Below are 15,812 nucleotides of genomic sequence, written 5' to 3' on the forward strand. Positions count from 1 at the left end.
CTGGGACAAGCATAGGCCAACGGGTGAGGGACGAGGGTGAAACCATCAGGTTTTAAAATGGCGATATTCGCCAGTCCTCGTAGCTACCGTTGTCCTCTATCCGCGTGCCAAAGCGAAGCCGCGTTAAGTACGTCTCGTAAAAATTCCATCGAACCAGCGTCATTTTGCCGAGGGGTTGCCAGTGCGGGACACGGATGGGTGGTGCCGGCACAGACTCCGCCTTTTTAAGGCCCCAGCCGTTCGCCACCCCTCCTGTACGCGGAGCTTTGATCTCAGCCGACTCCCTCCTACACCGAGCTGAAGTGGGAACACGAAGCGGGATCCGTTCAAACCATTTCGAGTCACTGGCTTGACGTGCCGCATCACGGATCCGGGACCGGTGGGCCGCGCGCGATAATTTAACCAAGAATTTTGACGTTTCGACAGTGCGAGTTTACTCGGAAGATACAAATGGTTCCAAGTGCCGCTACGCGGATCGGAGCAAGTCGAGTCAGTCCTTGAAGTCCAGGCACCTGGACTGCCGGAGTGTCACGTTAAACAGTGAGATCCGATAAAGAGGAACCGATCGGAGTTTACCGTGAGAGACGTTTGGCTCCTGATGAATTGGCCCAGTTGGGTCCAGTTGGCTTGAGGGTGATCAGTGCTGTTTCTCAGACCCAGTGTACCAGTGCACGATGCGATTCTAGAATAGGAATAAGGTATCGTGAAGCGAGAATAAGAGACGTGGGATTGCCTCGGTGTACGAGGACTTACGTGTGATTAGTGATTCTTCTATTCAGCATGTCCCTAAATAGGGGCCTGATCATTTGAGAAGGATTTCCGAGAGGTGCGAACGGCTGATTAGAGAAGGTGGATCCGTCGCGAATACACGAGCGGGTAAAGATGCTGGAGAGTACTTGCTGAGAGAGTCAATTGAAATAATTGTGATTACGATTGATTATAAACAGTTTGATAAGAGAGAGTGATAAGAGAAAGGGGTGATAAATTTATCCTGGATAATGTGTACCACGGAAATGACAGAGGCCTGCACGATGTCACCGTCCACAGCATCCAGTAGAAGATCATCCGGTTGTGTAGGTTCACCGAGTCATCATCGTCGGACACCATCCAGAAGTCCTGCGGCACGTGCTGAGGCCCAGGAAGACGAAGATGAGATCTCCGTTGGGTGTCCCAGTCCTCTTCCTCTGGTACTGGTTTCTCAGAACGATGACGAGGAGAGGCTGAGCTCATCCAGAGATGAGTACAACGAGAGACTTAGCCCTAGAAGTTACCAGGATGACCTGGACGATGACGAGAGGTACTCCAGAGATGAGGATTACAGGTCCTCACCAGGAAGACGGGTACCGGAATCCAGGATGCTGGACAGCGACGTGACGTCCCTTCGGGAAGAGGATAGGACGGGAAACGGAAACGGCGGCACCGACGACTATTTCAAACCGTTGAAAAGACTGAAGATGGTCCAAATTCAACAGTCGGACGAAGAGGACGAACGCGAACGGGACTCTAATGAACGTGGAGTGAAGTCCTTCAGCATCCTTGACATTCTGTCACATCGGCCAAAGGCGAAAATCGTGCGTCCTTGGGACACGGTCGAGAGCAGTCATACTCATTTAAATCATCATCATCATCATCATCAACACTCTGGACCGCGTGATCTGTCTCTTATGGGAATGTCACTTGCATCCATGTCCGGGTCCATGAGTGAACCCCCGCTAAGTAGTTCCTCTTCCTCTGGACGAAGTTCCGTATCCGATTCGGGCAGTCCTGATCCTCTGGCTCATCATCATCATCATCATCATTCTCTGCATGGCATGCATCCTGGACTTCATCATCCGGCCATGCAGCAGCAATTCAAGAGGAAGGTACCTCAGCAACATAATTCCCAGGGTGGACAGAACGGCAAAAGGACTCCCGGTCAGGGCAGTCCGCTGGATGCTCTCTTTCAGATGACCAGCAAAACCTTCGATGCCGGCGAACACAGTCAAGGTGAGATGAGAATGTCGATTTGTATATTGCTAAATTAATTTCACGTCTCTGACTGAAAATTTTAATTAATTTTCTTTAATCCCGAAACAAACGAATTTTAAAGAACCGGTGCAACGAATCATTCGATTAAAAGTCAAAGTTGTCTGCTATTTCTTTATGCCAACTACTGACTTATATAAATTCAATGATTCTGCCGTAACATAACGAAAACTCCATAGAATTGTACAGGCTTATTTTCTGTAACCGTGAAAATCATAATGACGCGCTAATTATTGTGCGAATCGACGATGACAATTGACACGGGGATTGGACGCGACTGTCGAAAGTGACCGATTGTGAATTACCTTAGATTCAGTTAATTTAATGAAATTATCCGAAATTTTGCAACCGACACTCGCAATTCGCTAACGACATCTCTTTACTTCTTCGACAGACACATTCATCGATCACGGATACGTTACTCATTTATATCTATTAAAGAATGACCTTTCTTCTCCAACACGTTACTTCCCTTTAGCCTGCAGTTCCGCGAGGTCATTAATAATTACCCATCTGCACTGGTAATTGACCCTAACGGCACTAGTCTCAATGCGATAATAATTGCAATGTAACATGAAGCATAAAAGGTTCGTTAGCCAATTTTCAAGTCTTGCAAATATAAATTCCATTAACTCCACCGGCGTGTAAATAATAAAGAAAAATTAATAACTATTAAATAAATTAGACTGTCAATTATTATAATGAGTATCGCTTTATCACTATTAATTTTATAATTTATATATTTGAATATCACTGCTGCACCTGATGGCAACGTGTGTCGGAATTATTGCGTAGCAAAGCAATATACGCCAAGTTCGTAAAAAGGAGCCAGTCTTAAGAAATGGCAATAAAACTTTAGAATTTACTTAATTCAATTACCCGCTTACTTTCCGAGGGACAGTGCAAGATTTAAGTTATAACATCCGCAAGGACTTTAGAAAAGTCCCTGGACTAGACGAGGCGACCGTCGAGCCTAGCTTATAGGCAGAGCTCGTAAAGCCCAGTTTTCTGCAACAGAGATCGTCAGAGCTCGGTATAATTGAATTTGGCCATTATTCACCGGGATTAAAATCAGCAATAGCGATAATCATAAAAATAAAGCTTTACCACTTTTTTTTTTACTAGTACTAGTATTAATAACAGCAGTAGTAAGGATGCTTGCCAATAAAATTTTCTGTATTCCGAAACTGGGCTTTCCTCAGAGCCATTTTCAAGTCCCTGTAAGTCCGTATATGTTTTTCGGCTAGACAGACCCCTGGCCACCTGAAAAGGTCCACCTCGTGATCGGCCATTGTTTATGGTAGGTCCAGCAAATCGTTTTACGACACCTTTTTCGGTAATTGCATAGCCGAAAAGGAGAGACGGGGAAGGGATGAAGCAAGTCGAAGATGAAAAGAGACGAGGTGAGGGGGCGAGACAGAGAGAAAAAAAAAGGAACAGGGACTCCGACCAAGCCAAAAATAGATAGTCCGCTGCACTCTAAACGCCTAAACCATTTTGAGATGAGAGACGGAAGATTCTCGGTATAGCACAGCAATTTCAAATATTGTCAACAGTCCAGGTTGCTGCAGTTCGACAGCATCGATTTTTCGTCTTTGCGAATCCTGAATAAATATTGAACCACGTGGGAATTCAGTCTTATGAAAATATAAGGCAATAACGTTACGTCAAAATTGATGTCTATTAACTCGTAGGGGAGAATATTGAGGGGTGGAGAAATTATGAAAAAAAAAAGAAGAGGTGGTTTAAGTAAAGAAGCTACTGCTGCTCGCAGTACCTCTTATTACGTGATCCAGTATCATATGGAGTCTTTAATACGTATATACAACGTGCACGTATATTCAGTATGTATAATTTTAGGCCTACGTACAAGCAAGTAATTTATTACGCGTCTCCGAGAGCATATGTCTCATTTGCATATGGCGTGATAAAAACATGCAGTCAGACTTCCGACGGGCCAATGGCGGTATCTGTTGTAAGAGATAGTTTGACAATAGGATATAATTTTTTTTCATTCTTCTGTTTTCTCTATACGCGCCTATATCAATGAGGAAAGAAGGAAGTACATTATACGAGGATACGTCGCAGTGCCTTAGGCTCGTCCACAGTACCTTATGCCTGCGCCACAGTACTCCCATTTACAAAACAAACGTCAGATCGAAATCCACGTGCTGGGATCGATTCGTGTTATTCACGGAAAGGCATGTGCGACGTGCGAGGAAGCCGCCGGAACAGAAATCGACGTGTAATTCTTGCCTGGGGCTACTAGGTGTATATATGTATATACACTAAGTTTGAATCGTTTTCACGTTCTTTTGGAATTACCGATGCTTTCGTCGTGTGCGTGTTTACAAAAGATATTCTTCATGCTAATCAAACGTGAAATGAAGCTATCGAAACCTGTCGAAATTAAACTAATCATCTTCGAACCTCTTGTGTAAATAAATTCTGATACCAAAAGATGAATCTGTCGCCTCGTATCAGATCGCTTGAACGATATTTTCCAAAATTATTGAATAAATTTCGAGCAGCAAACATGAGAATGACAAATAGGGACGCAGCTGAAAAAATAAAAAGTTTTTGGAAATTAAAAAAAAATCTTGCAGTATCATATGCGGTTTGATTTTTTACTTGGTTTGTCTACCGGTATATATGATAAATCATGCTTTGTTCACACGCGGGACCCACACTGCGGTCTCTGGCGTGAATTACGAGTGATATCAAATCGAATCGCTCGTAATATTATTTGATACGTGTTCCATTACGATACGAAGCCTCGGGATTCAAATTAGATTACCGGCCGGTTGGGCATCTTGCCGATCGCATGGGTATTCCTTGGGGTCCGTGTTATGGGATACAGCGAGGAGCGTAGTCCCAGAGAGAATATGGCTGGGGTTACGTCGTATCATGGGGGATATATATATATATATATTACCATTGGCCCGTAAGGCCCCACAGCACGGTAGCCTCACGTATCCGCAATTTACTTCTGATTATTATGCTCTCTATACTTACGCGGCATATTCTTATCCTGCTGGTATCTCCTGCACGGCGCCCTTCGAGAATCGAACTTTCGATGTACGACAGAATCATTGGAAATATCTCTATCGATCCGTACCGGTCATCGTTTACCGGTTACCATCGATTTCAGGAATTACAATCTCTAAGTAGATTCGTACGTGAGGGATATTAAAAAAAAAAAAGTTTCACCAGTCTATATGAATTCTCATTATCGATATACCGATTTTTGTTATTTTCCCAAAGAATCGTATAAAAAATTAATAAAAATGCACGTGTCCGAGTTCTAAAAAATTTGCAGCAGGTTCCTTTGGCTAAACTAATTCGCCGATTTTTTCACGTAATCCATCGGGCAGACAGAAAAAGACCGGCAGTGGCTGATGCTTTCGGTTGCGCATTTCGCATTGGGTCGCCACTTGAGTTTCCGGCTTGAAAGAAAGAAGAAAAGCCTCTCGCGTCAAGCTGTTGTGACAGTTTGCTAAGCAAACAAAACGCCACCACCGGCCGCCCAGGGCCTCCCAGGATTTTTTATTTTACGAGGTCGGCCCCCGCCGTTAAGAGACCTACCCTTGTTTCCAAACAAGTACCGATGGGACATCGTGTGCGAAGTGTCTCTTCTGGTTGGGATCCTGGTATCCCTTCAGGAACAAGGGCTCCGGTTACCAGTTTCTTACCCTCAAGTAAAATGAGCCCCTTTCGAGTGGTTTTGAGAGGTATTGTTCTGCGCGAAAATATGTATTCCTAAATTCACCCTGTCCTTGCACATGCATCCCTTGCGGGCGATAATCGAATTTGGTGAGAAAAAAATAATTTTTTTAATAAAACTTTTGAATGCAGGAAAATATAATTTTTCAAAACCAATAAAATTTTTGCAAAAATTTTTAAGTCTATTTTTAGCCTTGAAAAATTTTAGCCAATCTTACGAAGGCAGTGCTGGTAACGAGCACGTTCGGTATCGTCCGTCGCGAATCATGCTGAAATTTACGCGGGTAGTTACGCATGCAGATGGGAACCACCTACTGTGCGTTTATACCGATCCGATCGGTCTGTGTACGCCCGTTAAAATTAGCGAAGGGGATTTATCAAGCGGAATCGGGACGCGCACTCCTATTGCGGGGAATAATTCTCAATTAGCTGCAAATCGCGGGCTGCTAAGTCGTATTTATGTCGGCTGGCACGGGGCTCGGATTTATATTGGACCGAGCGGGGAGATTTATGCGACCGATCCGTCTCAGTTTGTCTGCCCGATCCCAGGCCCCATGTCCAATCATTGCTATTCCTTCTTCCATCTCGTACTCACCCCCTGTAACTACCACTGCTGCTGGGTAGCGACACGCTGGACACACTTCCTTCTCCTTCACTCTGACACCCTGTCGAATCACTCCCACGTGACGATTGACTAACACGTCGGCACTCTTCGCCGTGGGGAATCATTGGCGACCCTTGACGACAAATAGAAATAAATTTCCAACAGATTATCCGGGGGAATCGGTTTCGCACAATCTAACCCTGAAATTAGGGCCGGAGCTATTCTGGACAGTTAAACGAATGTTTGCTAATAATTTATCTGTCACCCCTTCGGTCACGTTGCCCCGAATCATTTGGAATTGATTTGTCGAACACGGCCGACCACCTCCGGGGTAGGAATTTCCTTATTGACAGAGATATTAGACATTTGTGAAATTGGTTTTACAAAATTACATGTTTTCTTGTGCTTGGGGTAGCTACAATGTCGGTATAGATGAGACGATTGAATTTAGAAAAAATATATAAAAAAAATTTTTAGGTGAAAATTTTTTACTACAGAATCACGTTTCACGCGTTATATTGGATATAGATTGAAAATAATCGGATTTGATAATTTTTATGTTTCATCGGTCTGTCTACGTGTTTATGAATATTTCCATCAAGTCCGACTGAAAAGTATCCGTACTGCGGTCCGTGTGATAGATGAGTGGACGCAGCGTCCCAGGGACGTGCCGGAGAGGCGCAAATTGATTTTCGCGCAGCACGTAATTTCGGGCAGCGGCGTCCTCGAAACGGACCGAGTATCCGAAGTTAAAGGATACCGCAAACCCGGACGAAGTATAATACATCAAGGGAGACGTAGAATAGAGCCATAAAGCTTTACAACTCAGTCTCGCCATTGTTTCGTTCGAATTCGAAACTTCCGTTTAAGAAGCATCCTCCGGAGTCCTTAAGAGCCCACAGTGGCTTCCCAGACACGACCAACGTCGTAAAAGGGCCCTCGTGCACGTTCGAGAAGTCGCCGTACTTACGAACCACCTTGTAGACGGTATATAAATAAAAACGCCATTACGCCCACCCTTATACCATAAATGACGACTTGTCAAAAGAAAAGGTACGAAAGAGCGACGAAAACAAAAGTGCAAAAAAAAATATATATTTTTCATAAAAAATTTACTTCAATTCACATTCGCCGAACCGAGCGCGAAAGAAAAAGCCGAACGTGGCTCTCCACTGTTTTACATGCAAATCAAATGGGATAGGCATCTCTCGCTGCTTGCTCGGCCCGAACTTTACTGCGGTGCTAATTGCCGCCGGGAAAGAAAGGTGTTAACGAAAACAAAAGGTACGAATGACGCGGCTCGTGTCGCCTTTTCACTTCGAAGCGCGATACACATAATATAATACGTCTTGCACCCCTGACGATCGAACGACTTCCGACTGTTTTCTTGATCGACCGATTACACGGACTCGACGTGGAACCGTTTCTTAAATTTATTTGTGAATTTATGACGGCATTGTGGCACAGAAATGGGATCGCGCTTTCTCGAGAATTGTTCTGCGTTAAAATCGCCAGAAGTAGGTGTGTAGACCCCATTGTGCCTAAGCATTGTGAATACGTTGACACAGCGGAAAATCGATATATTTACTCCATGCCTCCTTAACAATGAGGATCAATTCCTTTACGTGAAAAGGACCTATATACCGGATTACATACGTCTGTGCATACGTTATTTTTATTGTAACGAAGGACGACCAAAAAATTTTACTCTTTCATTCGCAAATGAACATTGATAATTATGGCTGGTCGATCCGCGTTTTTTTTACTCATTAACGCTAATTTCAAATATTTACTCCCGTGGCGTCGGTCCCGTTTGCCCAGAAGTGTCATTACCGAAGCGACGTGGGCGTCGTTTTCCAACTTTTAAAAATCATTTAGATCGCATTAAAGATAATTTGAAAAAACAAAGATCCACGGACAGGAATAAATATATGTTGGGTTGAAAATTAGAAAAATGGCCGAAAAGCATGGATGAAGTGTTTTAGAATTTCATATCACGTGCGAGGTTACCTAATGCGTGTATAGGATACGTCTCGTACACGCAAGCGTTAACACACCTGCCAACGTGCATATGTATATATCGTATACTCATAGAAGTAGTGATACATAGAAGCAGCCAGGCAGAGCGGCCGAGGAGGAAGACTGTAGGACTTAATCGATTCCAGAGTCATTAGCGCATTGGACATGATACCCTTGTTCGGTATGCAGGCCTCGGACGGCCATGTTTGTTCTAGATTAATGTCTCATGGACATGAACTGTATACATTTCACATCCTGTAATTAGACAGTTCAGGCACTGGCCACGATGCATGAATCTCGTGCGCGACTAAATTGTTTAGATAATTTTATCTTTCGGCCATGCAGCGCCCTTTCGAGTGACAGAAAATAGTGATAAGAGCCTAATGTCTGGCGATATATTTCCGCAATACGAAAGTTGCGTATGAAAACAAGCCTTAAAAGGAGTATGAACGGTGAGGATAGGAGAGACGGTATAGTAAAACGTCATAAGGTGAGAAAAATTATTGTGAACGGGGTATAGTTAAGTTTTTACCACGGAAAGGGCTCCTCGAGTTTTTTTTTTTAATAGGGACCGAGACGAAATTTCGAAGAAGGGCTGCTGCGGCCCTTCATGCGATCTAATGGCTCCTGGCTCGCCGGAATATATATATATATTCTTTTTTTCTCGAATTTTCGTTCGCGTGTAATAACTGGAAGAATCTATTAATCACGAAGTTAACACGAAGCCGACAAAGGCTACCTGTGTAGGTACCTTCCTCTTGGCCTTTTAGGTAGAAAGACCCTTGCACATAGAGCCAGCCATGTTTCGTAGATGTACAGGACTATCCAGATGAAGCACGCCAATCGGATTTGACAGCTGTCAGATGATTAATTTGGTTAAATGCGTAAGTTTGCGACGTCACCGAGAGAGAGGAGGGAGCTAGTTATTAGTTATTTAAATAACAATTTTCGGGAAAAAAAATCGAAAAGTAAAAATTTTAATAAAATCTTTTTTTACTTTCCTGTACTTGCTGCGAGTGCGAGAGAGACGGACTTATGGGTACTAGATTGCGTACGAGAGAGACAGATGGCACCGGCGGGTCAAATTATAAATATTTTGCTTCTCTCCGATAGAATTGATGACGAGGAGTCATTTTGAATATCGTTGACATTTACATAATTCGAAATATTTAAATGATTCGGTAATGCCGTTTAAACGTTATAAATGACGTCTAGTAATCGTTATCGCATGACAGCTGTCAAATCCGACTATGGTGCGTTTAAATTGGAGAGTCCTGTATATTTCACAGGGAGCCAGTCGGCCATTCAGCTAACACGCTAAGACCATACAGAGAGTCAGGCAGCAGCCGAAATAAATAACGAACGGTACATAAGTTTCCTAGATTATATACCAGAGTCTATATAAGCGTTATGCACGCCCGTCTATCTAGTGGCTTCATTATCCCAGAACAACCCCTACGCTTGGTTACCCCTGCGCTGCAAGTCATCCGAGTGGCCGATTTTGAACGATCTTACACCAAAACCGCAAAAAAACAATCATTCGTGATTACCGTACAGGAATCTGATATCCATACGTATATCTACGTGAGATAAATTTTAAAAAATTCATAAACACCCTATTCGCATGTCATCCCAAGATTCCACGTGTCCAAAGGCAATTTCTGATGTGACGTTGCTAATTCGAACACGTGCTTAGAATTCAGTAAGACGTACATCTGTAAGCCAAGCGAAGAAAATCAGCAAGTGCAAATGAAGAAAAAGAAAGAATGACAAATCTATCTTGGATGTATTCCAATATTTCTAGAGTCGCCGCGCCTAGTTGTTTCGTGTATTTACACGATGCCCGACGGTCCTGTCCAATTTTGCAATAGCAACGGGTTACATGCGAGCGAATGCTAACCCGTGATTAGGTATAGTCGTTAACCCATACTTGACACTTGGTTTACTATTAGACGACCGGGCGTTGACATACGTACGGTATTACTGGCACACTGACGTACATGGGAAAGGCAAAATCTGATGATAGAGAAAGATGGAATTTTTTTATGTTAAAATAATTTGAGAAAAAATTTTTAAAAATAATTTCTCAGTCAAAAAATTGTTTACTACTTAATCCCCCGATGATTTTCGTGGTTTCGTTATATTCGCCAAGGGGTTAACGAGCCTTGCCCTCTTCCGTATTATAATAACGAGATATTGAACGAGCCTGGGTATCCAATTTCACCCTTAAAGTCTGCGGAACGCAAATGGGGGCACACACAATCCTCATTACAGATACTCGGTAACCAAACGGCGCCAATATTAATCCGATATGGCGTTCGTGTTTGGCGAAGAATTTCCTTCGTGTGGGGTAGATAGATGCAATTTGAAAAAAAAAAAAAAAAAAAAAAATTCGGTTTCTTCGTTAGGGGATGATCATTCAGTGTGAGGGTTGCCTATTATCGATCCTGACGTAGGTATACCAGTGGGCTATATAGGGTTGCTCTGGATAAGTTTAAACCTTCCTTGATAACACCCCAGGTTTAGTTCGCTCTCGGAAACAAACGAGCGCTTGCTCGCGAGAGCGCTGACGTGAAAATGAGCTTTTTTCCCCCAGAGCCACGGTTACAGGGGCGGACAAGGGCGAGGAGCCGAGGACCAACAGGGGAAGGCTCGCTACCGCGTGAAATCGGGCGGAAAATGGGAAAGCCAGCGACCTGGTGACAAATGGTTGATTCCACGGGAGTTCATCCCCATCCGCCCTCCTTACTTCCTGGCACTTTGCACCCAGAATCTGGAGTGATTCGCGCTAGCGATACGTGTCTCTATGTAACTTTATATTATATTCACTTGTAAAGGTACATCGAGCTGTTTCCGAGCACTTATGCACTTATGCACCCTGGTACCGTTCACCAGCCAACTGGCTAGCGACACGGGCTCGTGAGAACTTGGGTCAACTTGACGAACTCTAGAAAAGGAGACTCGATCGATCCTCTGGAATATTTAAAAGCTCTGATACCTCCATTCAATTATTTCTTAATACAGGAATCGACAGTTCTTTTTTTTTCCGGAATCTTAAAGACTGTATATATAATCCTTGGCTATGTTCACGGAGTGAGTTAATGCTTTAAAAAGCGTCATCATCGCTATCGTTCCCCAAGTAAAAAGAGAAGAATTGCTTTCTGGGTGGTATAATAGGTACCGCTCTCGAAGAAAGAAGAAAGGTGAGAGAGAGAGAGAGAGAGAGAGAGAGAGAGAGAGAGAGAGAGAGGGAGGAATGTCGCTATCCGTGAGAAGATTCACGAAGTATCGCAAAAGGATGGTAAGGAAAGAGGGGGATATATCGACATAGCGCGAATTTTATTAACCGAAGGTGTCGGCTGTATCCACGGAGATCGTAAATCGGTCCATTTATTTTATAGGCGTTCGCCATTGTTGTCGTCCTGGCGATTCCGCCTGCCCCCGTCGTTCCATACCCTGGTCCCATCAACGCCAGGGGTAGCTTATGGGGATCCACAAGGCTCGACCGCACATTCGTCCTTGGCGTGTGCAGCACAGTTTATCACACACGTGAACGTAGACCAGGGTTCGCCGAGCCTCTACGCGAGCGGTAAAACGGAAAATTGCTGAATTCCCGGAGAATAATTAAACGGATACCACTCCCCCGTTACATTTTCTGTTAGCATCCCCTCTTCTCGCTTAAATCACCCTGCTCTCCCGCTTCGTTCATCCCTACTTACCCGCCGTGGCACCAGCGTCCCCCAAATTCACTCTTCGCTGGCTCCACACCCACCCGGACTTTCTCGCCGTGCGAAGTTATGCGCGACGCGAATCGCGCACAGGTGACGATTAATGTTCCCGCTTGAATCCGTCCTCCAGCATCCCTGGTACATGGATCAGAACGTAGGAGCGGACGGGGACGGGGATGCAGACAATAAGCTAGGATAATCGCATGAAACGATTTGCTCTCTTCACGGCCGATTAACTCCGCAATCTGTTGACTAAGAGGGTGACGCTGAAACAACGGGAGGACTGGCGTGTTTCAGTCACCAGCCACTAGCCGCCAGTCACCGCAGTCAGCCAGTCTCCCGTGACACTTCCATGAAGTAACTTTAACGCTGGCGAAGTACCGGGACGCTCTTGAAATAATTCATTCGAATTTTTAATTCGTTCTCGCCCGGAATATATGATCGATGTACCTATCGAATATAATGATAATGATACTGAGCTTGCATATTCGCAAAATGCCGTACGTGGTCCTGTCGCTTTTACGGTGTCAAAAAAAAAAGTTAGCCCCAAAGTTCCCGACGTGGCCATTTTCCTTTTTCGGGAGAAAAAACAGAAGGGTCCTGTTGTACAAACAGGGGTTCTGCTTCGAATCACTGATAGGTTAGTCGAACGGGCGGTGCGTTTGAGGACTTATCTTAATTTCGGGTCTCGGCTCTTTCCACCCATAGGCTCGAGGAGACCAGCTATTAGCCTATTCGCCGTGGGCGAGCGCCATTGACGCGTCTAATTTATAAGTCAATTTAGATAGGAGTGAGCCGTCACGCTCGCAAGTCCTTTCGATCGGTTATTCTACCATTATATTGCACTTACGATTCCAAGCGACAGTAGTACAGTGGACGGAGCCGTGTTCATCGGTGGCCAAGAAGTCCTATGTAGAAATAAGAGAGCCGTACGAAGATGAGGACGAAAGTAAACCAAATGAGAGAGCTCAAGGAGAATTTGATTATTATTATTTATCTCACCTAAAATCGAAAATATCTCGAGGCGATCGGCAAAACTCGGTCGCTCTCGGTCATTACCTAATTACACGTGTCTCATTGACGTCCCGCTGCCCAGCCCTGTCATCGATTTAATCCCAACCCGAAAGAGGTCATTACCCGAATGAGCAGAGAACGCACGAATCCGTACGAGCATCATCGTTATTACGCCAAGTCCCCGCAGTCGCGCCAGACCAGAAAGTTATTAAGCTACTGCAAAGAGCGCCGTCGCGTTTACTAGCGGCAGACGGGGAAGTTAAAAGCTCGAAAAAAAACAATAAATTTCGGAATAAGACCGACGCTCGTATCTACGGCAGAGAACGCAGGCAGGACAAATTGGAGTCTCTTCCACTGTGTTTATACAGTGGATATGCTGTACGCGTGCGCGGACGCCACGCAGGATACTCGCAAACGTTTCAACTAACATTCCACGAAAGCTATGTGGAACGAGCTTCTGGTGGATGCTGGGCCCTGGACCATTTGTCCGCGACGAAGGATTTGTGCGCCCGCGTTACAACTACGACGTGAAAGCATTTTCAGCGGTCGGTTCGTGAGTGCTGCTGGCGTCGTTTGGGGCTGTTTTCAAGTACAGGGTATGTGGGGGGAAAAGAGGGTGAAAAAAATATTAATAATTAATCCCATATAAAATAATCGCCATTGCACACATGCTACGACGATCTCGAAGCCTGAGGGTTTTCGGGCTCTTGGAAGCGGACACCTGCTAACGACGACCATTCGGTTTCTCCCCAGTATCCGGGATACATATAGTGATCTGTCAAACATGTTATATATATAATTTGGATTTATTGACTATTGGACACTCGTCAGGAATTTATAATATTGATCATGAAATTCTGGAAATTCGGATGATAGCGAATTACCAGTAGTACCGATAAACGAGGGGAATCTTATTTAGGGGGATTTTGTTCCATTCCGCTGTATAATTCGGATAGCTTAATGACTCGCAGCACTGTTGGCAGGGTCGAAAATTCAATTATGGGGTTCTGGCTGGGACTTAATCTAGTGGAAAGATTCGTGAAGTCTCGTGAAAACGAAATCGTTCCGTTACGCCTTACAGGTGGTAGGTATACATATGTATCATTGCTGTATGTCGTTTTCACGTAGCACGTGCTATCGTTTATGCGAGCCGTGATCAATCGATTGGCTCTGGCATCTTCTTATTACGATTACGCAAGTATAGATCGGCACCGTGCATCACGACTAGAATGATTCTAGATAAAATGTTAATTCATTAAGGAAACTTGGAAAAAAATATAAAATCCCAATCAATCCATTACTATTAAACAGGCAAGATAATAATTTCGATCCAGCAGTCACTTGCATTTTCGAAAAAAACAAAAAATATACAAATTTAACTGATTTCTCGGAAATATAAAAAATGGTTCGTTTCTCAAATTTTTTTGATAACCCAAAGAAAATACTCAGGATTCAAGGTGGTCAAAAACGCGGTGTCGTTTCCAGCATGATTACGCCGCTCGACGAATAAAACTGAGAGAGTATAACCAAGAGGGAAAAAAAAAGGACAGACTGGTACGACCGATTAGGCAGTCGTTTACCGGGAGGATAAAGTAAGAAGAAGATGCAGAGTGGAAGGAGAGACGAAGGTAGGAGAAGGAGGGGAAAAAGGTTAAAAGAAAACAAAGTAACCGAATCAGAAGAAAGGAGCCGGCCAGGGCCGTACCCAGTGAAAGGAAGAAATGGGTATCTTCCAGTGAGTGGTACCGATGGAGAGGGAGAAGGACGAGGAGAGAGAAAAGTGTCGGAGAATAAAGAAGCGATCGGATAAAAAAGAAGCATCGGGATATATCGGTAGCGCTCGACCTTTGTCGTCGCGTCACTGGGGCGGAAAAATAAACGAATCAAAATTGAATTTAACTAATGCCTGTTGGTACAGCTGTCTTTCTATCGGGCTTAACGTGGACCTGGCTTATATGTTGGTTCCATCACTTATCGGACCACACTATACTATACTACGTATAGATATACCCATACGGACCTTACCATGCAATACTGTAGAAGTAATGAAACTAAAATTTCGTATTGGCTATCGATTTGAATTTTTGTTATTTTTTTTCCCAAAAAAATGTATCTTCATACATATCGCATTTTTATCTGAGGTTTTCAGCAAATTTCTTATCGTTCGCGCCAATCAAATATTTATTATCACCGAATGCACGTATGACTAGGCAAAAGTTCGGCTTGATTTTCAAGTAAAATAGTCGGCGAATACACGTTAATGAAAATTCCGTAAATGGAATCGCGTTCGAAGACGAGAAATATCGGTGGGCGACATTAACGAGGCCGGCATAATTATTATCAGCAATTAAGTCCTATATATAAACAGATTGAATTTATTGGGGAAAAATTCACCTGGACTAATTAAGCCGCGGCTTCGCCGTAGTCCTTTTCGAGATGGTCGCTTCTTTCGTTTTCAAAGACTTTAAGATAAATAGGACTGCGCGAGGTGAGCAGCACTGGCGTTTGTGGAAAGATGGTAAAGAGGGAAAAGAAGCCAGTCGGTGGGACAAGGCAGAAGATAAGAGAGAGGGAGATGGCCGATCGACAACAATCGAACAGGAAATTAAAAACCGGAGCGCCGATCGTCTACAGCTTTTTTTTACTTAGGACGCCGCCTCAATGGATTCTCGATGCTCCATTTTTTAGCCACCCCTCCC

The 15,812-nt window shown here is 44.0% G+C and overlaps 1 protein-coding gene across 1 annotated transcript in view; it reads left to right on the forward strand.

Annotated features, from left to right (window-relative positions):
- Positions 1-317: 317 nt before the first annotated feature.
- The window catches only part of LOC107263182 (T-cell leukemia homeobox protein 1), a 25,221-nt gene continuing 9,726 nt past the window's right edge, over positions 318-15,812 (forward strand). Inside the window, exon 1 of the mRNA XM_015730109.2 lies at positions 318-1,986. Within this exon, the coding sequence (XP_015585595.1) occupies positions 999-1,986 (988 nt within the window). The 5' untranslated portion in view covers positions 318-998. The remainder of the gene's footprint in view (positions 1,987-15,812) is intronic.

Source organism: Cephus cinctus, unplaced genomic scaffold, assembly GCF_000341935.2.
Source record: "Cephus cinctus unplaced genomic scaffold, Ccin1 Ccin1_scaffold0132, whole genome shotgun sequence".
NCBI lineage: Eukaryota > Metazoa > Arthropoda > Insecta > Hymenoptera > Cephidae > Cephus > Cephus cinctus.